Source organism: Mustela lutreola, chromosome 2, assembly GCF_030435805.1.
Source record: "Mustela lutreola isolate mMusLut2 chromosome 2, mMusLut2.pri, whole genome shotgun sequence".
Lineage (NCBI taxonomy): Eukaryota > Metazoa > Chordata > Mammalia > Carnivora > Mustelidae > Mustela > Mustela lutreola.
Window position 1 is genome coordinate 14,987,597 of NC_081291.1, and position 27,208 is coordinate 15,014,804.

Here is a 27,208-nt window from a genome sequence, read left to right on the forward strand (position 1 = left end):
CGGAGCCCTGCCCTTGCCCCTCAGGGATTGGTTACTAGGGATGCTCGTCTTCTGCCAGAGCTCCAATCCTCGCCTACCGCCCCGCTCTCACCTCCAGCACCTCGCACCCTGCAGGACCACCTCTGGGACCGAAAACCTTACCCAAAAGCCCGCCTCTACCCATCAGTGACTGGCCTTGGGAGCTGCCCGTCTGTCTCATGACAACCAATCGTTGTCTTTTTCGACGCCGACTGGCCATCGTGCAGCCAATCGGAGCGTGGCGTGAACCCCTCCCGCCGCGCGCGCTTGGGAGGGGTGGTGCGCGAGGCGGAGCCGAGGTGGCCGGAGGCGGCGGTGGCGGCGGTGGCGGCGGCGGCGGCGGTGGTGGTGAAGGCGACTCGTCCCAGCCGGTGAGGGGGAGCAGAGGGCGCGGGGTGACGCAGGCGTCCGGGGACCCGCGCCCCTCGGGCCGAGCCAGGGCGAGGCACTGTCTTGTCGTTGGTCCGGGGGCGGAGGAGGGCGAAACAGGGCGTGACAGCAGCGTCGCAGGGGTAGGGAGAGGTTAAAGCCCCCTGCCCCACACACACCCCGCGTCTGGTGCTCTTTGGGGGCCTTTCTAGCCGGATCTGAACCCTCACAGTCCGCGCACACCTGACACCATGTCCCTCCTTGTTGACACCCCCCCCCCCCAATACACCTGAGACTGTCCACCTCGCTGACGTCCCCCACGCCTCTGGGGCCGTGTCTCCAGGCGCTTGGCACAGTTGGATCTTCACACCTATACGCACCTGAGTCCGTGTCCCCACCGATATTCTCCCTCACACACCTGCCACCGCCCCCGTCCTTATGGATACCCCTCAGATCACCTAAAATCCTTCCTCTGATGAGACCTCCACACCCAGATCCATGCACCCCCACCTCTGCCACTGGGCCTGCACCCCCTCCACTTACGCCTGAGCCTGTGGTGCCCAACTCGTGGCCCCCACTCACACCTGGACCGGTTCATATCCCCTCACTGCTTTTGCTCATGTCCAGGTCTGTGCCCCTCTCTTGCTTCTTTCCTTCCTTCAGCCACTTGGGTCAGGGCCTTCAGGTAATCTCCCCCATCCCTCCACCTGCTCTGTGCGTTTCCAGGCCTTCTCCATCACACAGCCCAGGCTGTGTGCCCACCTGTACTTTCTTAAATGTGCACCTGTATTTGTGCCCCTCTCTGTAATCCTTGAACCGCAACCCACCACCCCCCCCCCCCCGTCCCGCATACATCCAGGTCCCCCAACATTCACCCAAGCCTAGCAATCTCAGGATATCACCCTCCCCCACCCAAAAGAAGAGCCCACCCAGATGTTATCTTTTCTTTTTTGACAGTCTGTAAAGTGATTTCCAGGCTTACAATAATCCCTTTGGCCATGCAAACCGAGAATTATCTCCATTTTATCAGCAACAAACATAAAGAGACTTGAATTGGGGAGGCAGAGCCCATCCCTCCCTGAGCTTTGCTGACCCTTCTATGTAGACCTTCCCCATTTTTGCCCATCTGTTGTGCTTTTCTCTGAGGGGTCGGTAGGGGAGGGGACCCCCACCTTCTCTGCAGCTGTTCCTCAGGAGTCATGACTTTGAGTCCGGAAAGACTGAGCTGGAAGGGGCGGCCCCTGATCGTTGCTGTAGCACGTGTCTCAGTGTCCCGGGCTGGGTGGGGGCGGGGATACTGCAGGGGCAGGACTTCAGCACCGTGGCTGCCTCCAGCGGCTGGGTCGCCTGGGAGGGAGTTACAGGCTTCCGGCCTTTGACCCCAGCTCTTGCAGTCCAAAGACCCTCAAGAACTCCTTGGGCTCTTAAAGTCGATAAACCTAGAGAGTAGGGAAACACTCTTCAGATTGAGGAGAGCTAATACTGGGGCGCCTGGGTGGCTCAGTGAGGAGAGCTAATACTATAACCACTCTGAACCAAACTGTAAAACTGATGAGGTGCTGGGAGTAATGATCTTTCTGGAACTGTGTAAGTTCCCTGGAGTATGATTTGCAAGTGTGCAGGATAGAAGGAGACAGTAGCTTTGTTGTGGAAAAGTCATAACGTGGTGTGGTTTCCTGTGAAGTCTGTATAGTGCCTCACCCCCTCTGTCTCTCCTGGCAAAGATGGTGCCAAAATATGCCAGAGGGTCATGTCACCTTCACCTTCAGAAACCGAAGCCAAGGGGGTTTTCTGTCCACATTCCAAGAGTGTCATTTAAGATGTTTGTGTTTATGTATGTGCATGTGTGTGTGTGTATATGTAGATGTATACATATATATATGTGCATATACATACGTTTTATATACTACAGATGTACATATGTTACATATATACATACGCAAATATATAAACTTGGACAAAGTATTTGATTTATATGGTTAAAAAAATACAGAAGGACATACAGTGAAAACCAGGCGGGTTTGTCTGCACCCTGTACCCTTCTGGAAGCATCCATGGTCAACTTGCCCTGTTTCCTACCAGAGATAATCTATGGCTTGTATATCCCCCACCTCTTTTAAACCCCTGATAGATTTACCTGAGATTCTTACCAAATGGGTGTGCCAGTTTTATAGCCAGTCGCTTATCAACGACTGTTGAAGTTGTCACTCATACTTTCTCCTACAAGCTGCGCTGAAATGAATAGATGGACACAGTCATGAGCAGATACGCGACGATCATGTGTGGGTTCCAGCCCTGATGCTTCCGAAACCCCTTGGTCTTCAGGGAGCTTCCTAGGAGAGGCCAGGCCAAAGGGCATGTCTATTGAAATGGTAATGTTCCTCCCTCAGTTTTCTCTCCGCTGTAAAACTGGCTTGCTTGTTTCCTCTCCCAGCCGCCAGAACAGTTAACAATCAAGTGTCCTGGTTTCTCTAATCTGATAGATAAAGCACAGCCCGAGAGATCCTTTTGAACGCCACTTCTGGGCTTTCTGTCCATCTCTTGGGTGTTCTGGCCCGTGCAGTGGTGATTAAACATTATATCTCTATTCCTCTTCCCCAGTTGGACTAAAGTTCAATCCAAGGAATATTTGAGTCCCTCCTCTGTAGAGCTCTGGAGGAAACCTTGGGTTTGACGAGGGGCCGGGTTGGGTGAGGGGGGTGGGTCCGTTACTTGCAAGAGACAGACCTGGTCATTGGCCACAGTCCTGGGAGGGGAGATTTAAGATTTTGGCTGTTACTAAGTTTTTGTTTTTCCCTTTGGATCCAGCAGGAGAACTTGACTGTCAGATGAGATTGAGATAAGTCAGATGTTAAATCTTTTGGGGGAAGTTGTCAGCTGTTTCCCGCCATTGGTGCCAGGTGGAGGGCATCATCAGACTGAGGCCAGGCCTTTTCCCACCCGTCCTGCTTTTGTTTTTCGGTTTTGGCAGTTAGATACTAGAGGAATGCTGAGATGATCAGAACTATTAGCTTGATTGGGTTTTGCCAACCAGCTCTTTTTAAAAATGCGTTATATTTTCTATTTGGAGTGCGAAATATTTCTTAATAGCAAGTCCGTAATGTGCGTGTGAAAAGAGTGTACAGGATAACAAAGGTGACACTCAGCTGAAGAGATAGAACGTGGCCCCCGGCGGCCCCTCCCCGGTCACTGCGCTATTTTTAAAATATGCTTGTCAACGTTTGTTTTCTTCCCTGAGTACCTTTTGCTGCAGCTGAGTGCTTGGATTCTAGGGTCTCAACAAAGGTCAGCAGAAGCCAGGTTTTCTGTCGGAGCTGTGTCAACAGGGCGACCTGAGAGATCCAGGGAGGGGAGGAATGACCTCAGGGCCATGGGCAGGGCACCCGCTGGTGCCAGGAGCATTGGCCTTAGACTCCTGTCGTGTCAGCGTCCTGGGGCTGTTGTAACAGAATACCACAAACTGGGTGGCTTCAGACAAGAAGAAGTCATTCCGCCATAGTTATGGAGGTTAGAAGGCTAAAATCAAGGTGTTGCCGGGTGCTAGAGATGGATGGTGGTCTCCGTGAAATTCCTGTGTTGAAAGCTAATCCGAACGTGGTGGCTTTAGGAGGTGGGGCCTTGAGGAGGTGATTAGGTCATGAGGGTGGAGCCCTACTGAATGGGATGGGAGGCCTTACAAGCGGGCCCTTGCCCTTTCTGCTTGGTGAGGCACAGCAAGAAGCCATCTGTGGACCAGGGAGAGGGCTCTCAACCAGACACGTAGTCTGCGGGCACTTTGATCATGGACTTCCCAGCCTCCAGAACTGTGAGACATATTGTCTGGAAGCCACCCAGGCTATGGTCTTCTGTCACCGGCCCCAGCAGACTAAGACTGCAGGGTCGCTTCCTCCCAATGGACAGGAGGGAGAATGTCACCAGGCCCCTCTCCTGGCTTGGTGGCTGTTGGCAGTCCTCGGGGCTTTGGCTTACAGCCACGTCAACCCAGTCTCTGCCCCCATCTTCACACATCGCTCTTCCCTTTGTGTTTTTCTTCTTACAAGGAAACCCATCTTGGGATTTAGGGCCCGCCATAAATTCAGTATGATCTCATCTCAATATCCTTAACTCATTTCACCTGCAGAGACCCTATTTCCAAATATGGTGACTTTCTGAGATTCTGGATGTCCATGAACTTGGGGGGGGGGGTGCACCATTTAACCCCTCCAGCTGTAAAGCCAGAATTTCTGCCAGGATGTTATTCAGAGAAGTGTGTGTATGGCTGCCTCTGCTGTTTTAGGCAAAACAGGGCTGGGCGGTTGAAGTGAGCAGCCCCTCACTCAACCTGCCTTCTTACTGGAAGGTGGAGGCATCTGCCCAGAGCTAGCAAGGACGGAGACAAGCGAACATGTTGCATGTATGTTTTGCTCTTTGCCCGCCCTCAGCTTGTGCTTACTGGACTGTGAGCTTGGTCCTAGATATTCCAGTCTGTAGAAGAGTCACCAAGGGGAGAACATAACAGGAGCCAAGATGGACGCAGGTTAGCCCAAATCCAGACCCCTGTCCCTTAGGCAAGTCACCGGTGGCACTCATGCTTTATGCTGCTGTTAGACATGGGCGTCTTTAAGACGGCCAAAACGCCACCATGGTGCCCAGAGCCTGGGCTCCAGGAATGGAACGAACTTGAAGCCTGACCATACCATTGTTCTACAGTCTGTAAATACCTGTGAGACAGGGACAGATGCAGAGGAGGCAGAAACACTGGGGCTCAGAAGGGAAGGGGACGGAGATGTGGATCCGTTCTCACCAAATGACTGGAGCTCTGTAATTGATGAGTTCTAGCAGAGGATTGGGATGCTAACTCAGGGAGCAGAAGGTTCTCAGAGATCTGAAAGCCAGCAAGGAGTTAGCTAGATAGCAAAGCATTGCAAGCAAAGGGAACAAGAGAGCCTGGGTATTTGGGAACACAAGGCAAGGAGTGTGAGAGGAGATTGAGGGACCTGGTCCATGGAGCCCATAACAGGCACAGGAGGGGACTCACCTCGAGGCCACTGCCAACAAGGCACGGTCACCATACCTGAGCTCAGAGCCCTTAGCAGCCCAGCCCGTGCCTCCCCAGCACAGGGGACCGGGACTGGGGCAGGAGGTGACAACACCTTGTGACCATTTGCAAGCCTGCCTTGATGAAATGTGCCCATGAAGTGCTCCCGACAGAAGTCATCACCGTTATTCCGTCTCTAGGTCATGTGCCTTTGCCATGGGATGAGTGGAAAAAGAGAACATACATGTTTGCATTCAGTGTTAATTAGCCATGCTGACCCAAGTCCCATCCAGTCTATAGTATGTGTCCCTACCGTAAGGGCAGGTTCCCAGGCCTCACTAAGCAGACCCCAAATTAAGCCTGAGGAGGAGCTCAGGAATCCCGTACAAGTGTCCTGGGGATTCTGGAACAGGTGTTCTTAGAACTCCCTGGAGTAGCAGCCCAGAGCTGGAGGAAGATCCTCTAGCTGAAGGAGGGGAGGGACGAGGCTGGCGGGCCTGGCTTCCAGCAGACTGGACAGGCAGACAGGACCCATTACTGGTCAGGCCTTAGGCTGGTCTAGCCTTGGGCTGGCAAGGGGGCATGTGGGAGCCAGGCCTTGAAGAAGGGATAGATTTGGGGACTGTGAGCAGCCCCTTTGGCTTGGAGCTCACGGGTCAAAGCCAAGTGTCAGCTAGCTCTGAATGTCAGTGTGGGAGATGGCGCCGCCCGTTGTGTGGGACAGGGGCGCTGGCATTGGCAGAGCGCTTGGCTGGAACACGTGCTTCCTAAACCATTGTCATGTGGCGGGCAGCAGGGCCCCACCAGCCAGCTTCTATTTAATGCTTTGGGGAAATGAACCTGGAGAAAGTAGGGGTGGGGCGATGCTGGACGCCAGGAACTGAGGCTTAGCTCTTTCAGAGGCCCTGGCATGGGGGATGCAGGCTGAATGGTGAGATCTAGGAACTGGGGAGGCCCACTCAGTAGGACCGGGTGGTGTGCAATGGGCTCCATCCCAGCTATGTCTGACTCCTTAGTATAAGGCGGAATGATACTTACCCACACCTGTGACCCAGCCGACCAGTGTTACCCCAATAGAGTAACAGATGGAAATGGAGGCCTGGGGAGGCTGGCTGGCTTGCTTGCTTATTTATTTATTTATTTATTTGACAGAGGGAGAAAGAACACAAGTAGGTAGAGAGGCAGGCTGAGGGAGAGAGGGAAGCAGACTCCCCACTGAGCAGGGAGCCTGATGTGGGGCTGGATCCCGGGACCCTGGGATCATGACCTGAGCCGAAGGCAGACGCTTAACTGACTGAGCCACCCAGGCGCCCCCTGGGGAGGTTTAGTAACATGCCCAAGGTCACACGCCGGACCCCATCTTCCCACCACACCAGCGTGGTGTGGCTGGGAACCTATATGGTCCTACTTGGGGAAGGACGTGGACAGGGTAGAAGAGGTGCATTTCTGCTGCCCTGTGAGGGGCGCCGGAGGGGCCGGATGACAGATAGCAGAAGCCCCTGTTAGCAGGTATGTGCCTCTGACTGCTTGCTAAGCAAGGACCCTGAACACAGCCCCGGGCATTGCCTCCCACAGACACGCCTCCCCCCGCCCCGCCCCAGCTGGGGAAGCCAGTGGAAAGCAGCCCGTCTCATGCCACAGGGGACCACAGAGTGCTCAGGATGGGGCAGAGCAACTAAGTTCTGGGAGGCGAGGCCAGGACATTTAGGAAGGGCTTTGCAGGCTGTGGAGGAGTTTGCCAGGCCCAGGGTGGGGAGAGTACAGCCAAAGCAAAACTTGGTATGTCCAAAAAATTAGTGACTTCAACCAGCAAATAATTGAGTAGATAACAAGCACTGTGCTAGGCTCCCCCTGCGAAAACCCAAGACTTCTGTGGGGATGAGGGCTTTCCACAGGTGAGAGGAGCGTGAGTGGTGTTGAGTACCTTGGTTTGTTGTAGGTCATTCAAGTGCAGTTGGTAACAGGTGTCAGCAGCCCTGTGTTGAAAGGACCCAGGACAGTGATTGACAGTGAGATGTTCTGTGTCTTGCAGAGGCCAGTTTGTCTGGAAGACCCAAGTAGAAGCGAATGCAGCAGGGAGAGACGGGCAACAGCTGGTCGGGGCTGGGTCACCAGGGAACAGCCATTATGTAAGATGCTACTGCTCTCTTAACGGCAGAAGTTAATGCCCGTTAACTGGAAAAGAAAACAGCCTTTATCAACAGCCAGAGAGGATGTTAATTGGCTTCCGTTTACTGAAAGATTACAGGATCCATTCCGTGATGGCTTGTAAACTCCATCAACTGTGAAGCTGCCCCCCCACCCCACATACCCGCTCAAAGGCGTTTGCGCAAACATTTTCTTTGTCGCCTGGAGTGGCGCGCCACGCACTCACCAACAGGAATGGTGGCCCTGGCCAGGGAGCTGAGGGAGCCAGGCACACGTGTGCGTGCGTGCGCATGTACCAGGATGGAGGCACACGCGGAGCTGCTGTGGGGATGGGGGTGCTTACAGACTGGGCTGCTTAAGATCCCAGAGCCCTGGTTCCCATTTCCTAGACCATTCCTAGACCTCGCTTGTGGAATTGTACCCCCCACCCCCGTCCTGCTTTGCTGTGCTTTTTGATGGGTGGTAAGATTGCTTGAACAGAAATACGATGTGAAAAAATGAATTTTTGTTCACTGGGGCTGGTCTGTGACTGCTCTCTGCCCGTGGCATGTGGGGTGGAGGTGGCCCCATTGCACTTGACCCCTGGTTCATCCGCAGTGTGGCTCGTGTCAGAAGGTCCTTCCTCTTTGCAGCTCAGTGACATGCCACTGTTCGCACAGACCACGTTGTGTGACTGTGTTTGGATTGTACTTAGACTCGGTCAGTGCTCAGTCTTTCGCGCTGGCTTCTCGCTCTCCACTGTTATGTCCGAGGTTTGTCCCTGTCGTTGTGTGTGACAGCAGCTCATCCTTTTCTGTCGTGTGGCACCGGAGGCGTGTGACTGTGTTCACAGAAGGTGCTCGACATCCCCGTGAGACAGGCTGTACTAGCGATCCGAGTCCCCAGATGCAGTCTCAGGGTCGCCAGCACTGTGAGAGGTGCTGGGGGAGGCGTGTGGTGGTCAGCTTGGCTGCAGTCTGGAGGTGGAAGCACCAGCAGGGGTGTTGTGGGGCGTGGGTGTTTGGTGTTCTCCCACAAGCAGAGCCTTTGATAGCCCACGTGCACCAGCCTGAGCTGCCTCCGGCCTTGGGGAGTCCCCTTTTCTCCCTGAGCCACCCCGGGGAGCTCATTCCACCACTCCCACCCTGCACGTTCCTCAGGAGGCCTTCCCAGACCCCAGGACAGACCCTGCCCTGCATCTCTCCTGCCGCAGAGTCCCACTCAGCAGCATCCCTGTGGGCCATCTGCCCGCACTCCCCATGCCATCTCCCCTGCCCACTGTGGTGCCACCTCCCCAGGGTATACACTCTGCAGGCACATGGATCATCGGATTCAACCCCAGAGGGGTGTCCATATTGGACCAGAGCACGCCGGTCTTCAGGTCTCCCCTTTCTAGGACCATCCCCCTGAGTATCAGGACAGGAGGATTCTAAAAGCGTCAGCCCCCATCACAGGCTCCCAGCCTGGCCAAGGCCTGGCCTGCCCAGCAGCACCATTCCAACTTGCCGGGCTCGTCTTACTGGGAGCAGAGGAGTGAATTCCCTTCAGTGCCCCCTTCCCGGCCTCTGAGTAACCCAGAGTACCCTGTGGAAGGCTGGGGCAGGGGGGAGGTGTCCCAAAGCCGGGGGAGCACGGTGAGCGAGTGGGGTAGAGGGATGACATGGGAGCAGCAAGGACCAGGGAGATGAGCAGCAGAGCTGGGCCTCAGGCAGGAGCTTGCCCTGGTCCCTGCACCACCCAGCCTCACCTCTGTATCTGCTGAATCAGGCTCGGGCACATTCACACCTGTCCTCTAGCATCCTGGTCCAGCTCCTGCCGCTGCTGGGATCCTCTGGACTACCACTTGTTATCTGCACAGTGTCAGTCCTCCCACTGCCCTCCTGCCCCCCACCCCAAACCTGCCCCTCCACGTCCAGTGGGCAGAAGGGATCTCGGCCTGGGGCCAGCGTTGGAACAGCAGATCAGTAACAGAGCCTAAGTAGCTGTCCGCAAGGTCATTGTGATCTGAGTAAAGGACTGAGGAAGTCGGTCAGTTGGGAAGAAGAGAGCACAGTCTTGGTGTAAGAATTCCTAGTCACGGATGTCGATTCTCCCACTCCAGGAGGGGAGCTTAACTGCCCCCCCACTCCCCATGGGGCACTGGTTCCAAAGAGAAGAGTCTAGAACAGGGTCACTCAGCAGGCGGACAGATGGCCGCAGACCCCACCTTGACCAAGAGGTCCAAGTCGGCCTCACCGGGATTAAGTCTGTACTCTCAGGTATAATGTCACCTCACCGGCGAGGTCCTCCCAAGACCACACAACCGCAGGCTCATGGTGAGAAAACACCTCAGACAGATGGGCTTGGGGCATGAGGGCGTGGGATTCTGGGGCAGAAGAGGGCAGCTGGGGGACTAAATGGCCAGACGGAACAAAGCCCAGAGTTGTGTGGACAGTCGTGTTGGAACAGGAGTTGTAACAGTCTCACCGACCCGGACAGCCCGGGCCGCCTTCACGACCAGCACCTCGAGCCAGGCTCCCTCTTTGGTCGCCCTTCTTGGCTCTTCAGGCCGTGGCACTGCAGGGTCTCAAGAGGCCCCTGCTTCTTCTTCTTCTGTTTTATCAGATTCCGCCATGGGCCACTGTCCACTGCCCCTTATTGTCCTCCACTGCCAGGGAACCAGAGCCTCAGAATCCCTGGGCACTGCTTCACATGAGGCCCCACGTCCGGAAGGTCGGGCAGCCGGGGTTCCTCCCACTCAGACCTTCAGTCCGTGTTTTCAGATGTCCGTGTTTCAGAATGTGTTTCAAATGTCCAGTCTGCTGTGTGCCTCATGTGCTTAGGTTGTGTCCAGGATATTAGGTTTTTCGAATCATGCAAGGCCCAGGGTATCAACCCCAGACATGATTTCTGCGGCTTCTTCTAGGCTTGTGGGAGCCGGCAGACCAGGGCTACCTTCCAAGTTCAAGACTGGAAGTTCTCAGGCCTTGGTCCCTCAAGGACCTCTTCCCATTCCTTCCTTCTGCCAGGTGCCAGCCCACAGCAGGGACTGCTCACCCAGTGCCCCTCCTTGTCTGTCCCTGCGGGTGGCCTCGCCAGCCCTTGTCTGCCTCTTCCAGGCTCCCGCCCCAGGCACAGAGCCTTGGGCCCCTTGGCTTGCAGCCCAGGAACCCATGCTGTCCCTTTAGGTGCACGACACTTCTGTGAACAGGTTGTCCGAGGGCTGGGTACAAGTTGTCCTCAGGGGATGCTTGAGGGAGGCCGGACCTTCACCCCGCTTTCCCTCCCCTGCTGTTCCTTCAGGTTAAGCAAAGTCTTAAGGGGCACATGGTTCTCTAGAAGAATCATCAGGTCCTGGGGCTGTCCAAGGGTAAGGGCTCCAAGGAGAAGGATATGGCCATTTGACTTTGGATATATGCCATATGACTTTGGAATCTGGTGTCAGGGTTGGATTTCCTTATGCCCTTGGTCTGACCCAAGTTTTTCTGTGTCTCATCAGCAAGGTGGAGAAAGAAACCAGTGACCACGACACCCCTAATTGATGGTGGCAGCGGTTACCACCATAGTTGTCTCCAGCAGGGGAACTCGTGCTGCCTTAGTTTCCCCATCGGTAAAGCAGCACCCCTATCGGTGGCGAAGGCCGGTCAGATTAAAGAGCACGGGAGCAGAGGGAGTTCCTAAAACTGCCGTCATGTCATCGTGTGTAGCGTCTGCCTTCACCCTGTTCTCAGCCCACGTGCAGAGCCACAGGTGGGCCCTGGGTGAAGGCCTCAGCCTGAGGGCCTGCAGCTGTGACCTCCAGCACCCCACTCCCAAGAGAGACCAAGGTCAGGCTCTCCCTGCTGGTCTTCCCACAAACTGGGAGCCCCAGTCCCTTGCACGGGGCTCCCGTGGCTGCCAGCGCCCTTCCCCAACCCAACACACTAAGCCCCTGGCTTGGAGGCCCCAAGTGGACAAGAAGGAGCCAGATCAGCCCCCCAGCCCCTCCACAGCCACACGCATCTGAAGTGTGTTTCTCTGAAACCTCTGGCACATCCAGAAGCTCATGGTTTTCATAGGGCATTTTTTTCTTTAGTCTTTATTTTAGGGTGACAGAAAAGTAGCAGAAATGCTAAGAGTTCCAGTAGATGCTCCACCTAGCCACCCCCAGTGTTGGTTAGCACCGTACCGGGCACAGTCAGGTGGCAGAAAATAGGCAGCAATGCCACGTGGGAGCTCCCCTTCCAGTCTGGCCGCAGGCCTCCCCAGTGCTTCCCCTAAAGGGCTCCTTCCGGTCCAGACCCCCCCCCCCCCCATCACACTATCTGCTTCCTCTGCCCAACCCATGACAGCTCCTCAGTGCTTCCCTCATTGTCCACAGACTTTGGACTTGGGCTGAGAACTGCTCGTTCAGGTGTCACCCAGTGTCTCCTCTGTGTGGTCTGTTTGCTGCTTCCTCATGATCCTTTGGGAGGAATCCCACCGACGCCATGGGGCATCCTTCCTGGGGCACCACATGGGGGAGGCGAGCTGTCTGTCAGCCCTGTTGGCCCTGTCACAGGTGGTGTTGACCTTGATCACTTCGTCAAGATGGGGTCTGTTCATGAGTGACAGGCTGGGTGGCCTTCTCCTGTGGGGATGTGAGTCACACATTCCCTCTCCCCCACCCCCCCACCCCCCCACCTCCCCGTGTAGCTTCCCTTCCAGGCCTTCACTGGCACTTACCTATTCACCTTAGTGGCCCCGAGTCCTCATGCTCATGTATTGGGGAGCACACATTCCAGACCCCCGCCCCCTCCGCAGAGAGGTGTCCCTCCGGCCTCCCTCCGTGCCCGCCCCCATCTCCTGCCCGTGGCGTTCCTGGCTCTGTACTTGCAAACTGCCTTCACGTGGAGTCGGGCGCCTTTCTGGTTTTCTTTGTTTTTTGTTTTTATCATATTTTAAAGATTTTAAAGTTGTTTCCTGGTGACCTGGCAGTTTCTTTGCCTTTTTTTTTTTTGGTCTTGGGTTGGTTTTTTTGTGTTTTACTGACTTGAAAGAGCAAAGAACTCTACTTCTTAGAGAAATTAGCCTTTGGTCCAAGGGGACAAACTCTGAGATCTTTCCCCCCTCGCTTCCCCAGGGCAAGGATCTCCTTTCTACCCTGTGAGCCTTGGAGAGCTGCCAGGAGGCGCTGAACCCTAGGGAGCAGTTGGCAGTCTCAGACTGCCCGCTCTACTGGGGTGGGGTGGGGGGCCGGTACACTCCCTGCTTCCCTAAAAAGGGCCCTCAGTCTTAGTGTCCTGTGGCGGCCGTAGCAAGTCGCCACAGACTAGAGGCATGAGACAACACAATTTCGTCTCACCATTCTGAGGTTCAAAGTTCAAAATAGGTGCGTGTCAGAGTGGGGGGGGTGGAGGGGCCCCCCCCGCACAGTCTCAGAAGGCCCCAGGGCAGGATCTTGTCTCTCCCAGTTCTGGAGCCTCCCGGGGTTGCCCGGCTTGTGGCCACATCACTCCAGTCTCTGCCCCCAGTCGCATGGCCTTCCCATCTGTGTCTCCCCTCTGTCTTACCAGATCACGAAGGTGAGGGGATGATCCGGGATGATCTCCCTTCAAGATCCCTTCCTTAATTACATCTGCAGAGACCTTTTACCCAATCCCTTTGGAATCCAGTCACGAGTCGCAGGTGGAGATGTCTCTGGGAGAGCTCCCATGACTTGCTTCCGGCGCGCTGTCACCTGCGGTGACACAGTCTCGTAGGTCAGCACGACTGTGTGGGGACGCTGTTTCTGTCCACAGCCACCACACCAAGGCCCCTTCATGAGTGGTCGGCATTGAGTTTCCGCAGCAGGTCCCAGAGCCAGGCACCTGAGGGAAGGAAGGTCCCTCTGAGCCTGCTTGGCCTGCCCAGTGAGGAGCCACCCCCACCTCCCGCCCCCGCCCTGCTGGATTCTAACCGGCTGTTGCTGCCTGGGTGGCTTGGAGCGGGAGTTGGAGGGAGGGTGAGGCCACAGAGCAGGGCCACTTGAGGCCGAGACCAAAGGGCTGGATCCTTTCTCAGGAAAGCACTTTCACAAAATGTGTCCACAGTAATGTGCCCACGTCCCCGACACAGCGCTGAGAAAGGCTGCACTGTCCATCGCATGCCCAGATGTGGGCATCGTCCCCTGGGGGGGTCCATAGCCTCGGTCCACAGCTGTCCACACCACGGGTCGGGGTGATGCGGTCTCCATGCCCCCCACAAGCGAGGACGCCAGCAGCTGGCTTGAGACGTTCCCTAGGGCCTAGTGTCTCCCTGTGTGTCGTGAACAGTTTGGGGTTTATATAAAAATTGGCAAAAGTACCAGCTCCCCGATTCCCCACACACCTAACTCTCCCTACTAATGACATCTTACTCTCCTTTGGCACATCTGTCACAACTAATGAGCAGATACTGACAGGTGACTATTAACTAAAATCTTCGGTTTATTCAGATTGCCTCGGTTTTCCACCTGACATCTAGTTGTCATGTCTCCTTGGGCTCTTCTGGGCTGAGACAGTTTCTCAAACGTTCTTGTTTTCAATGACCTTGATCGCTTTTTTTTTTTTTTTTAAGATTTTATTTATTAATTTGACAGATAGGGATCACAAGTAGGCAGAGAGGCAGGCAGAGAGCCCGATGCGGGGCTCGATCCCAGAACCCTGAGATCATGACCTGAGCCGAAGGCAGAGGCTTAACCCACTGAGCCACCCAGGCGCCCTGACCTTGATCGCTTTGAGGAGAGCTGGTCAGGTGTTTTGTAGGATGCTCTCCAGCTGGGATTTGTTTCGTGTTTTTTTCCTGGCTCACCTGGGTGATGGGTTCAATGAGGACCACACAGGTGAAGTGTCCTCTTTGTCACACCGTATCCATGGCACATGCTGTCAGCCTGACTCTTGGTGGCTATTGACCTTGATAACCTGGCCGAGATGTCTCTGCTGTAAAGTTACTCTCTTCGCCCTGTGGGTGCTGCACTCCTTGGGAGGAAGTCACCACGTGCAGCCCACACCCAAGGGGTGGGAAGTCACACACACACCCTTCCTCCAGAGCAGAGCAGCTACACAAATTATTTGGGATTCTTCTGCCTGGGAGATTGTCCCTTCCTATGTATTTATGTATTCAATCATCCTTTTCTTTCTTTCTTTCTTTTTTAAGATTTTATTTTTAAGTAATCTCCACACCCAGCGTGGGGCTCGAACCCACAACCCTGAGCTCAGGAGTCCCACACTCCACCACTGAGCCAGCCAGGTGCCCCTAATCATTGACTTCTAACTGTGGGCTTGGGGTTATCTATTTTATCCCTCGGGCTATAGTCTAGTGCTTGTTGCTCAGGGTGTTCCAGCTTCGGTCACCGGCTGCTCTTTCCTTCCCCTCCCTCTCCCGTTGTCACACCCGCATGGGTTTGGTTCCTCCTTGGCAGCTCCGGGCGCTCCGGGCTCATTCCTGCCCGTCTTCCAAGCAGCCATTCCTCCTGGAGCCAGGGCCCATTTTAGGTAGGAATCAGCAGCAGAGGACAAGTGGAGGGGAATCCTATTTGTGCTTTCTAGGACCTTCTCCGCGCACCACCCCCCAACTCCAGCTTTGATGTAGGGTCCCTGGGAGGACCTGGAAGGCAGGAGAGGCCTTCACAGCCCACTGTTGAGATGTCTGCGTCATTTGCAGCATTTTACAAGAAAGCACCTTGATTTATTGGATAATCTTGAAGCACAGAAACAGAGACCTCAGGAACACCAGTGCAAGGTTGGCATCTTGGTGACATCCGTCCTTCATCCATTTTTCAGTCTCTTCCTCTCCCTGTTTGCTGAGCTTTGCAGGTACTTCCTCCTCGAGGTTAAATGGAGGTTTCCAGGGATGAATCCTCAAGTATGAGGACCCTTTACTATAAGCTTGGCCAGAAAGAGGCAAACTTACAGTAGGAAAAAGTAATTTCCTAAGTGTTTCTGTGGAGAGATACTCAGGTCCAAGCTGACGAAAGCCCAGTGGGTGCTCAGGTCTAGGCAGGTGGGACCACCTCTTCCTCCTGCTGTGTGACCTTGCCAGGGTGGCTTCATTTCTCTGAGCCCATCTGCCAGGGAGGTACTAGGTTAAAAAAAAAAAAAAAAAAGCTCAGAGGCTTGTGATGATCAGATCAGAGAGCTGACGAGGAAGGCGCTTGTCAATGATTAGGCGATCGGCTCCAGGGACCAGGGTTGGGTGGCAGGATTGCAGGTGCCCACATCCTTCCCCCACAGGGGACGGAAGCCAGGCTGGGACTAGCGCCGTGCTGGGGCAGTTCTGGCTTCAGGTGACTCAGGGATGAGTCACAAGCCTGAGGCAGGTCGGGTTGGCCTTCCTCTCACCAGGTCTCACCCTGCCGCTTCTGTCCCAGGACCAAGTCTCCTGCCGCCCAGAGCTGGCCTGGAATGGGTAATGGTGTGAAGGAGAGTACGGCGCGCGTGCGTGAGGATGCCGAGGCCATCCTGCCCTCACCCGTCAGTTCCAAGGCAAGTACCCTGCCTCCCGGATGGGCATCTTCCTGAGGTCCCTCTTCTGTGTTCCTGCACGCCGCGGCAAATCGCACCCCCCCCACACACACACGCACACACACGCACTCTGAGCCGAGCTGTGTTGTTGGGAGGCCGTGGGCGGAGTGGGGCGCTGGTTGGCCACCTTCTGTTCCATTTCAAGTCCCGTTTGTGATGTGGATCCAGTCTGCCCAGCCACTTGGTATGACGCCAGAACCTCGCCCAGATTTTGGCTAGGATGCCAGAAGGTGTCCTTGAACTCCTCTCCCTGCTGGGATTTGCGACCAGGAGCATGAGAGAATGAGTCACGGGGAGGGCCCGCTGCGGGGGCAGACGCTCGCACGCAGGGTGTGCTCCCAGCTCCAAGTCTCCTCTCTGAGGTTCATCTCTGAGTCCACCCTTCACTTGAAGAGAAGGGATATTCCCTTTGAAAGAAGTGGGAGCAACCCTGTCCTTGTTCACCGAAGAGGCCAATAGGGGCTCTGGCGGCTGCACCCGAGCACAGGCTGACCCAGCCCCACACAGAAACCCGGCTCTGGCACCCACGGGCCATTCTCAAAGTCCGTGGGATCCAAGGCCGCAGCGGGGTCATCCTCTGCCCACCCCACCCCCAGCTTTCCCCAGATTCTAGATTGTTCTGGGAAGCACCAAGTGGGCAGGAGGACTGCTTTGTAGGGTCAGTGTGTGGGGCTGGTGTTGTCGTTGCTGGGCATGGTGTGGGGGACCAAGGCCAAAACCCAGAGCAGGCACATCTGTTACTGGTGTAGCAAAGTCCCCAGCCCCTGGCGGGCCGGCTGAATCCCACCAAGCGGATGTGCCCAGCCATAGGCCCAGCATCTATCATGCACTGGGACCGCTTGCTGGAGCTGGTTTTACTCTGCACTGGCCAGCACGGCTGTGGTCAGTCTGATTCTTGTGGCCAGCCTGATGGAGGGAGCCTACTCTGTCAAGTCCCATGTCTTAGGAAGGAGCCGTGGGGCATTCACAGCCCACATGGCTCCTATCTGGGGCTTGCCTGCTTTCTCTCTGCTGCGCTGTCTGGCTCATTCTTCACTTGAGGGTTCTCTCCGGCGGGCGGGTATGAAGCCTGGCCATTCCATGATGCCTGGGCTGAGCTCTTCAAAGAATCAACTGGCCCTGGTCACTTAAGAGTCACCGGGAGCGTTGGCCAAATGCGGCAGTGGCCCCCTCTGCTGAGCACGGGTTGGGCTCGCAGCGCATCCCCAGAGCACCAGACCCTGAGTGAGGGTTTAAGGATGCACATGCCAGGCACGTGACTGTGAGCGCCACAGGTGGCCCAGGCACCTGCCTGGTGAAGGCCATGGAATGGGCACCTTGGCTCTGCCTCTAGTAGCAGCAGGGCACACGGACCAACCATGGATAGGCCCTCAGTTCATGGCGGCTCACGACGAGAACGGTGCTCACCTTGACTCCTAGAGGAGATTGGGGGCCGGCTGGGTCTCGGAGCTGGTGCAAGGAATACCACCGAACCTTCTGGTGCCTGACATCCACGGTTCACAAAGTGGGTGTAGATAGCCAGACCTCCAGAACCTTGCTGTGTGATCCAGAAAAGGCAGGGGTCCCCCAGTGACAGGCTTCTATCAGCAAGGAGGAGATGGAACCCCACGGTGAAGCTCCACCTCAGAAACTTAGAAGGGAAAACAGTGCCATGGGAAGTTGCTTCTTCAGGGAGGGGAGATCCCGGGAACATTAAGAGAAAGGAGCTGAAGCCCTCCAGGGACAGGGCCGGGTCGCAGGGTGTCATGGCCCCAGGGAGCACCCAAACCTGGCCCCAGACAGCACGTTGGTGTGTCAGAGGTGAGGAAAGGGGATCAGAGAGGCATTGGTCACTGTGGACAATCAGAACAGAGCCCAGGTTCAGGCCAGGTGTGTAGACAGACTTGGAGCCCAGCCCTTTACCCTGATCCACCCACTGAGCCAAGCAAACCTGGGGAGTCGCCCTGGACCCCACCATGCCCACCCAGACCCAGGCTGCCGGTTGTACTCCCCACATGCCCCTTATCTGTGCCCTGGTCTTGCCCCCCATCTTTTCACCCTGAGCTTCTGCAGGCGTTGCCTCCTCTCTGGTTAACAGTTAAAAGGGTCTGCCTACCTTCCGTGCATCTCCATTTCTCTTTGGGTAAACCCCAGCCTGCTTGCTGAGCCCACAGGCACCGTGGAGTCTTGCCCCCACCTGCCTTTCATCTCCTCCTCCCTGTGCCCCCTCCCTTTCCCTGTGTCAGCCACCCTGCCTTTCTTGTGGTCCCCTGGGAGCTTCTTCTCAGCAAAGCCCCTGGGTGTTCCATTCCTCCCCCTCTAATACAGTCTCACACACACATCCCGGTTAGCTGCACCTCAGCCCCCTACCCCCACCCCCCATTTTCTCCTGGGACCCTAAGCCCCCTCATTATGGTCATCCTAGATTGGTGACTCCACACATTTTTATTTAATTTTATTTATTTATTTATTTGTGAGAGGGAGAGGGACAAACAGACTCTGTACAGAGCCCAGAGCTCGATGCGGGGCTTGATCTCAGGACCCCGAGATCATGACCTGAACCACAATCAAGAGTCGAGCACCTAACTGCCTGAGCCACCCAGGTGCCCTACACGTTTGTCTAAAGCTTCAGTTCATGTCTGGCTCTCCCTGTGGACTAGCAGCCCCACGGACAGTGGAGTGTTGTACACATCCCTACCCCCCAAACACAAATGTGTCTCATGGCCCCTCGGGGCACCTGCTTCCTGTCAGACTCCAGGGAGTCCTGGGATCACTGACTGGCCTGCCCCGCACCGTCCTTCCTCACTGCAGAACCACGGAAGATGCGAGCCCCTCTGGTCCCCAGTGCTCCTCATGATTGCTTGGCAAGAGCTCTGTGGCCAAGTCAGCTGGGGGGACGGAGACTCCAAGCTGATGAGGGGACTTCTTGTGCGACTCCTCACGGGGAACTTCGAGAAGACTCGGGAAGGTGCTGGCTCTGAGGCTGGCCTAATAATGCAGGCTGGCCACCATCACCATCACCCTTGCCTTGCCTGACCACTGCGGACCTGATGGAACTTTGTGGAAAGGGGTCACACGGACACGGGGTCTGGTTGCCCAACCCCGACCTCATCCCCGGACCATAGGGGCCCTTGTCCAGCACGCACAGGCAGTAGGCACAGCCTGTGTCTCCACTTAGGGTGGAGTGACCCTTCTGTTTGGGGCCAGTCTTACTGTAGGCTGTCCCGAAAAGTTGGAAACTCATGGGACAGCCCCACCAGTGGGTCACCTCTCATGCTAATGGTCCCTGTCCTCTGGAAGCTTTTCACTATGTCCCACCCAGGTTCTGTGGCTGTTGGACTCACGACGCCTTCCCTCTGCCCTACGGTACCCTGGGCCCAGCAGGACTGTGAAGCCTGAACAGCTGTGCCTTTTATAGCCCTTGACTGGGGACAGAAGGAAGATGCTTCTGCTCCAGGAGGTCCCTCGCAGAGCCGACCCCTGTCCGTCCCTTCCTCGTGACAGGCTGTGTGTGTGTTTTCTTGCAGAGTGATCACAGGCAAGTTCTCAGCTCCCTCCTGTCTGGGGCCCTGGCGGGTGCTCTTGCCAAAACGGCTGTAGCTCCCCTGGACCGAACCAAAATCATCTTCCAAGGTAAATGCCTCCTGTGCGTCTGTCCTGTGTGCCAGAGAGGCTTCCCAGCAGCGCCCCTCCTCCGCAGCCCCCAAACTGCACTTACAAATGGGCTTTAAAAATGCCTCTTTATTTTTTTTTTTTTTTAAAGATTTATTTATTTATTTGATAGACAGAAATCACAAGGAGGCAGAGAGGCAGGCAGAGAGAGGAGGAAGCAGGCTCCCTGCCAAGCAGAGAGCCCGATGCGGGACTCGATCCCAGGACCCTGGGATCACGACCTGAGCCGAAGGCAGAGGCTTTAACCCACTGAGCCACCCAGGCGTCCCTAAAAATGCCTCTTTAAAATCCACTTAGAAGCCCCGTTAGCATCCCAGGGCCGCCATCACAAAGCACCACAAACCAAGCAGCTTCCATTCCAGAGGCCAGAAGTCTGAAATCGGGGTGCCAGCGGGTTGGTTCCTATTGTGGACTCCAGGGGAGGAGCCCTCCTGGCCTCGTCCAGCGCCCCAGGCTCCAGGCATCCCTGGCTTGTCGCAGCACCCCAGTCTCTGCTTCCCCCCATGGCGGTGTCCTCTCCTCTTAGAAGGATACTTGTCATTGGATTTAGGGCTCACTCCACTCCACTATGACCTCATCTTAATAAAATTATATCGGCCAAGACCCCGTTTCCAAGCCTTCAGTTGTACTGGGCTCAAGGGCACAGACATATCTTTTGGGGAGGCCCAGTTCAGATGACCATCAGCCTCTCTCCTTGGGTTAAGCAGCCATAGGATCCCCTGAGGATGAGGCCTTTCTGTCCCACAGACAGTGACCGGTGCCTATAGGAGGGCAGGCATAAGCTGGGACCCCTGCCCCTCCGCCGTTGGGGAGGAAGGGACTGCAGATTCAAGCCAGGCCATCCCCACTTGTGCGAGCTGGTCCCTTAGCCTCCCCATGCCTCGGTTTCCTTATCCACAAAACAGGACATTCATATCAGCCTCCCGAAGGCACAAGCTGGCATGGGAAAGGGCCTTCGGCTGGGCGCCCAGCTCCCCTTGCGTCGGCAGCGTTGTTACCTGGAGCGAAGGCACAGCATTGTGCCCTGCAGGGTTAAAACCGGCCGCATCGGCGTGCGCACACGTCTGCACAGATGGGTGTGCGAGGGTGTCCTGGGAGCATGGCAGAGACACTCGGCAGATGCTCTGGGAATGAGGAGAGGGAGGCTGCAGGACACAAACCCTTATGGCCGCAGCGGCTCAGACCCCTGCCAGCAGGGCACCAGGTGGCGTCGGGGAGCAAGGTGCAAGCGATCAAGGGTGGGAGAGGCTGGTCAGGGGCGCCATGCCTGCCCCCGGAGAAGAAAGGGCCAGCTCTGGGCAGAGAGCACAGCGGGGCCTTGTTCTGAGAGGCCCAAGGCCCTCCGTCACTCTGCACAGCTGGCAGCGAGGCCTTTCCTGAAGGGGTTTGGTTGACTTGGGGTCCACCCAGGTGCAGGGTGCTGAGTGTCAACCCCAAGAGGCACAGGCATCCACAGAGACCCTCACTTTTCCCAGGAGTGAGGTGGCAGCTCAGTCCCCCTGCCTAGGGATAAGTCAGCATGCCGGACTTGGGGAGTGGGGAGGTGGGCTGGGCAGGGGGTGGTGGTATGGGGCGCAGCAGGTGAGGCGGTTCCCTGGAGGAGGGTGACCCTGCTTGGGCATGCCCCGCCCCTCGGCCCCTGGCGGGGAAGCATCCACACGGGTGGTTCTCGCTCCCTGTGCATTGGGGGTCCCGCAGACCCAGCTCTGCCCTTCACAGCTAATGGCCTCTGTTATGTTTTTGGTTTTTTTCCAGTGTCTTCAAAGAGATTTTCTGCCAAGGTGAGCCACTAGGTCACCAACTCCTGGCTCTGGGGCCACTACCATGTTCCCTACTAGGCTGGCAGGAGGTGATGGAGGCACAGGGCCCGGGGGTGGAGGGAGAGGCTTTACAGAGTGTTTTTTCCATCTGGTTCCTCCACAAGCCAGTTCCCCGAGCTACCAGGGGGCCACCTGTCCTGGTACCCCAAGCTCTGCCCGGGTGTAGCCCATTCTGGCAACTAACAGGAGACCCCCCCACCATCCTTGGGGCGGTGGGGAGGGGACTTGGAGTTCACATTTTATTCTTTTTTTTTTTTTTTAATTTTATTTATTTATTAGCGAGAGAGCAAGTACAAATGCAAGAGCAGGGACAGCGGGAGGGACAGGGAGAAGCAGGGAGCCCGAGGTGGGGCTTGGTCCCAGGACCCCGAGATCATGACCCAAGCCAGAGGCAAATGTTTAAGCGACTGAGCCACCCAGGCGCCCCCCCCATTTGATTCATTTTTAAACAGAGGGGGCATTACCTTCTTGGGGAAAGAGAAAGCATATCTTTAAAAGCTAGACTACTAGACCGACGGACCACACACCTTCTCTGTGGGGCTGCCGTCTGCAAACCTGGCTTGCCCTGGCTCACTTTACTCCTCGTAAGGTCAGGGCAGTAGGGAGAGAGGGGTCCCCGTGCGGGGGATGTGGGGGAGAATGTGAGGGAGATAAGGCGGCGGGCAGGGTTTCGCTAACGTGGGCCCCTGTCACAGCATCTGCAGAGACCCTCACTTTTCCCAGGAGTGAGGTGGCAGCTCAGTCCCCCTGCCTGGGGATAAGTCAGCATGCCGGACAAAAGAGGGTGCTCACGGGGGAATGCTGACCTTTCCCTTCCCGCCAGGAGGCCTTCCGGCTGCTGTACTTCACCTACCTCAACGAGGGCTTCTTCAGCCTGTGGCGCGGGAACTCGGCCACCATGGTGCGCGTGGTGCCCTACGCCGCCATCCAGTTCAGCGCCCATGAGGAGTACAAGCGGGTCCTGGGCCGCTACTATGGCTTCCGCGGGGAGTGAGTGCCTGCCCCCACCTGTCCCCACCCCCCCCCACCCTCTTAGCTCTGTCCGGTCACCCTGCCCTCCTGTCCTCCACATGCTCGCCATGGCAGAAGTCCTTCCCTGAGAACCCAAGTCCCCAGAGGTCCCATGATCCCAGCTTGCCCCGCAGTGTCTGCAGGGAAGGAACTCTTCATTTATCCGCACAAGCCATCGGGAAGGGACAGCAGCCATGGGAACCTCAAAATGACATCCACCCCAGGGACCCCACTACTCAGCCATGAGGAAGCCAGCCCCTGCCCTTCACTTGGTTCTCCCCACTGGCTGAGACCTGTGGGCACCCCGAGTCTTGAGGGGGTCTCACTTTCTCGCCTCCCCCTCTTTCAGAGCCCTGCCCCCATGGCCCCGCCTCCTTGCGGGTGCGCTGGCCGGAACGACAGCTGCTTCACTGACCTACCCCCTGGACCTGGTCAGAGCCAGGATGGCCGTGACCCCAAAGGAAATGTGAGTCCCGAGGCCGGGCGGGCCGCCTGCAGCCGCGCTAAAAAGGCACTAATTGTTCCCCTCGCCCCGGGCTCAGCTTCTGCTTACATCACGTCCAAAGTCTGCACTTCTTTAAAAGATCTATCCATCCATTTTTAGAGAGAGAGTAGGGAAGGGGTAGGGGCAGAGGGAGAGGGAGAGCACAAATCCCAAGCAGACTCCACACTTGAGTGTGGGGCCTGACATGGGGCTTGATCCCATGGCCCCGAGATCATGACCAGAACCGAAACCGAGAGTCAGACCTTTAACCAACTGCACCACCCGGATGCCCCCGCTCCCCTCCAACTCTTCGTTTTGAATTAGCACAGGTAGGTTACACATGGCCACAGTTAAAAGACAAAGGCCGCTCCCTGCAGTGATCTGGCCTGTGAAGGTGGGATATGGCCCAAGGCACCCATTTCCCCCTCCAGTGACCAAGATTTCGCAGTGCGGTTGTGTTCCTTAAAGAAAGCAAGCACCTACACCCAGCCCCCATTCCGGGGGGGGGGGGCGGGGGCCGCTGTGCATTAGCGTAGGCCAGCGGCCCCTCTCTGTGCCCGCGAGCCACCCGCCCCGTGCCTCTGTCCTGCAGGTACAGCAACATCTTTCACGTCTTTATCCGCATCTCCCGCGAAGAGGGTCTGAAGACCCTCTACCATGGCTTCACGCCCACCGTGCTGGGGGTCATTCCCTACGCGGGGCTCAGCTTCTTCACCTATGAGACGCTCAAGAGCCTGCACCGAGGTAAGGGGCTGGTGGGGAGGCCGCACAGGCCACACAGGTTGCGCCTCCCCAGGGCCATGCTTCCCCGGGGCCACGAAGACTTAAGAGGCGGGCCACTGAGGTCCCTGCCCTGGGAGGGACAAGCTCCCGGCCAAGGTCCAGATCAGAACGGCACGGACACCAGGCCACCACGGAGGCAGCTGGACTCCCAGCCTTCCTTGCCGAGTTTTAAGACCAGCTTGGTGACATCCTGAGTGTCACCAAGAGCAGTGGCAGTCACTTGTGGCCAAAGCGTCCGGATACAACCTAGCCAGAAGGGGAAGAGGGCTCTTGGGTGGTGGTAATTTTGAGGAATTCAGAAAGCGCAGAAGCGTACAGAGAACAGTAGACCGCTACCCGGACCGGCTACCCCAGGCAACCAGGTGTTAACAGTGTTCCAAGATGGTTTTTGTTAAAGAAAGCAAATGTTCCCACTCCCAGCTCTGCTCCCTCTGCAGGGCCCCAGGCCACCTCTGAGTCCATCCTGCAGTACCCGAGGCTCTGTCCCATCGGCTTTGTAAGCCGGCCTCCCCTGTTCCCAGGTTGTCGGGGATCAGCCCGACAGTGATCACAGGTGATCACCCCGGAGTGCCTCCCTGTGTGTTCTGTGTGAGCCCCAGGTTTTGGCATCTACTCCACTCCCCCACTCTGCCCAGCCCCATCCCTGCTCACTCACCACCCTCGGGTGCTGGTGGAGTCCCTCACCCTCGGCCACTGTGCGTGGTGAGGAACGCTGTCTCACGGGGCTTGCTCCTATTAAATTTATAAGCCCATGTTTTTAAAGAACTCTGTTGTTTGGTTGCTGCCCCCCACTCCATCCTGCCCATGTGTCCTGTCCTGGCAGCTGCTCGCCCTGCCTGCCCCTGTACCCCTGCAGACAGTGCCCATGGAGCAGGCTGGGGGCATGGAGAGGGCTGTCAGCCGGAACAAGAGGGATCAGATGTGAGCTCGCTGTGCGCCGTAGGACTTGGCTAAGTGATTATTTGTGCATTTCTGCCTTTCTTAAAAAGTTTTCTTCTCAAAAGGAATGGCTAGAAGGTGAGGAGGCCCAGGGCGGGAAGGTCCTGGGGAGCAGGGGGTCGGACTGTGAGCTCTGAGCTCGTGTGAGCGCCAGCTCGGGGGTCCGGCCCCCACACAATGACGCCGCCCCTCTGTGCCCACCCGCAGAGTACAGCGGCCGCCCGCAGCCCTACCCCTTTGAGCGCATGATATTCGGGGCCTGCGCCGGCCTCATCGGGCAGTCGGCCTCATACCCACTGGACGTGGTGCGGCGGCGCATGCAGACGGCTGGGGTCACCGGGCACCCACACGCCTCCATCGTGGGCACGCTGCAGGCTATCGTGCGGGAGGAGGGCGCTGTGCGCGGCCTCTACAAGGGCCTGAGCATGAACTGGCTCAAGGGCCCCATCGCCGTGGGCATCAGCTTCACCACCTTCGACCTCATGCAGATCCTGCTTCGGCACCTGCAGAGCTAGGGACCCGCGCGCCAGGGAGCCGGGCTTCCATGTGCGGTGGACCACCGACCCCTTGTTTCTGAGCCTGTGGGGCGAGGGTGCGCTCGATTCCACCCTGGGAACCGGGACGTCGGAGCACCTTGTAGAACAAGCTGGGGGGCCTTGTGGGGGTCCCAAAGGCAGTGGTCCTTGAAGTGCAATGTTGGGACTGGTGGGCGGGGCCTCTCGGGCTCTCCCCAGCCCTCCTCCCCAGGTGGGAGGCCCTGCGTTCTGGAGGGGCTGCCCTAAATGCCCCAAGCTGGGAGTGACCAGCGCCACCTCCTGGTGCTCTGTGACCTGGGACACGGTCCTGCTTCTAGTGACCCAATGCCCATTGGGCCTGGAGCCAGACTTCGCCTGCCCCTGTTCTTACAGAGAGGAGGGAGCCCCAGGATGGACAGAGAGGCCCCAGCCTCCCAGCCCTGGTGAGGTGGGGCTGGCCTCGTTTTCAGCTGGGGCTAGAAAAATAGTATCTTGCCCCCCAACTCTGCCCCCCAACCCCCAAACCCACTTCCCCGCCCACCTGTCTTGCCTTTGCCATTACTTCCCAGATGACATGACTCCTCTGTCACCAGAGCCTCCTGATAGCATTATTTGGGTCCTGGACTCCGTGGCCCAAATAAGGCCCCAGGAGTGGGTCATCTCCTCTCTTGCCCACCCACCCGGTTTGTAATGTTCCCAGGAGGGTTGTGCCGCCTCCAGCCAGCAGGGTTTGTGGAATCGCCATGGCTTTGGGCCTGAGTCCTAACCTGGAGGCATCTGCTGGGACCCAAGTCACCTCCTCTGGGCCAGGAAGCTCCCACCACTGTCCCACAGGCCTCACCACCAGAGGCCAGGCCTCAGGCCCTAACCCTCAGCCCCTAGGCACAGTGGCTCCTGGAGGCCTGTGGCATCTGACGTGTCCCTGGCTCCCCTCCCCCCCTTAGCAGGCACTTGGCCAGGACTCGGGGCAGTTTAAGGCACACAGGGTAGTCTGATTTGCATAAACAGAGTGCATGGAGGTGACCCGCAGCCTTGATCCTCCCAAAGTGAGAGCGCCTGAGACATTGTGTGGCCTGGGGGTGGGCAGCCGGTGTACCCCAGGGAATCCCCAGGGAGTGGTCTCGGAGATGTTCCCTGGGGTCTGCCGGGTATCACAGATGCAGAAACACCCATTTCTGAATGACCTGTGGAGTTTCTTGATTTCTTTTGGCTTTGCTTTTCAATCAGGCTGCCCCTGGGTCTAGTCACAGTAAACCCTAACCGGCCTGATCTGGTTCCAGCAGAGAGTGACCAGAGGGTGACCGGATCCATGGGCAGCCACCCTGTGCAAAAGGGTCTGAGAGGGCGTGCTTGCCCCACGCACAGTTCCAGTCATGACTTTCATTTTTCCCTTGTGTTCTGTCCCATTTCTGTTCTTGCCTTGGACCTGCGGGGGTGAAGACCCCTCTCTCTGTCCTTCCTCGCATGTGTCCCCCGGCCGGCCTGAGTCTCGTCCCCGGGGCCATGGCTGTTCTGTTGGGGGGCTTCCCACCTCCTCTGCCAGCCTTGCCCCATGCCCAGGAGAGGCAGGAGAGGCAGGGGCCCCTCTCAGGGAGATGGGGTGGGGACCCAAGGGCCTGCTGGGGTGAGAGAAAGCAGCAGGGGCTGGGGACCACCCCAGGCAGGTGAGACCAAAGGAATGGTTAGGCGGCACCCTTCTCTGAGCCGCAGGCTGGGCTGCAGAGGGAAGGGCCCCCAGGTCCTGCTGGCCCCAGTGTGCCTCCCCGAGGTGGCTCTCAGCTGACAGCCTCAGCAGCATCCCCCCCACCCCCAGCCCTGCACACAGCTGGGCCAGTGCCCTCCTCGGCCTCACCCCTCTCACCGGTGTCCATCCTGATCTGGAGTTACATTTTGATGCCATGAAGACACTTTGTTTATATATAATGTTTATATATTTTAAAGATTTGTGCCAAGAGAGTATATTTAATAAAAATTAAAATGATTTTTTTTCCTGA

General features: G+C 56.9%; 1 protein-coding gene across 4 annotated transcripts; it reads left to right on the top strand.

Annotated features, from left to right (window-relative positions):
- Positions 1-300: 300 nt before the first annotated feature.
- Positions 301-27,208, top strand: SLC25A42 (solute carrier family 25 member 42). Of its 4 annotated transcripts, XM_059160605.1 has the most exons (9): positions 301-389; positions 7,437-7,533; positions 15,858-15,972; positions 19,518-19,623; positions 21,418-21,443; positions 22,306-22,472; positions 22,843-22,959; positions 23,570-23,721; positions 24,907-27,208. In XM_059160605.1, the coding sequence occupies exons 2-9, from the start codon at positions 7,472-7,474 to the stop codon at positions 25,212-25,214; spliced, it is 1,053 nt and encodes a 350-aa protein (XP_059016588.1). In that variant the 5' UTR covers positions 301-389; positions 7,437-7,471; the 3' UTR covers positions 25,215-27,208. The 4 variants fall into 4 exon arrangements, with proteins under 4 accessions (XP_059016588.1, XP_059016589.1, XP_059016587.1 ...); XM_059160606.1 differs by lacking the exon at positions 7,437-7,533 and having other exon boundaries at positions 303-389; XM_059160604.1 differs by lacking the exon at positions 7,437-7,533 and having other exon boundaries at positions 306-389; positions 15,832-15,972.

Excerpts from the sequence above, each read along its gene's own strand:
- SLC25A42 (XM_059160605.1), top strand. The coding sequence starts at position 7,472 with ATGCAGCAGGGAGAGACGGGCAACAGCTGGTCGGGGCTGGGTCACCAG. Across the intron at positions 15,973-19,517 it reads CCTCACCCGTCAGTTCCAAG|AGTGATCACAGGCAAGTTCT; the intron begins GCAAGTACCCTG and ends GTTTTCTTGCAG. Across the intron at positions 22,960-23,569 it reads GCCGTGACCCCAAAGGAAAT|GTACAGCAACATCTTTCACG; the intron begins GTGAGTCCCGAG and ends TCTGTCCTGCAG.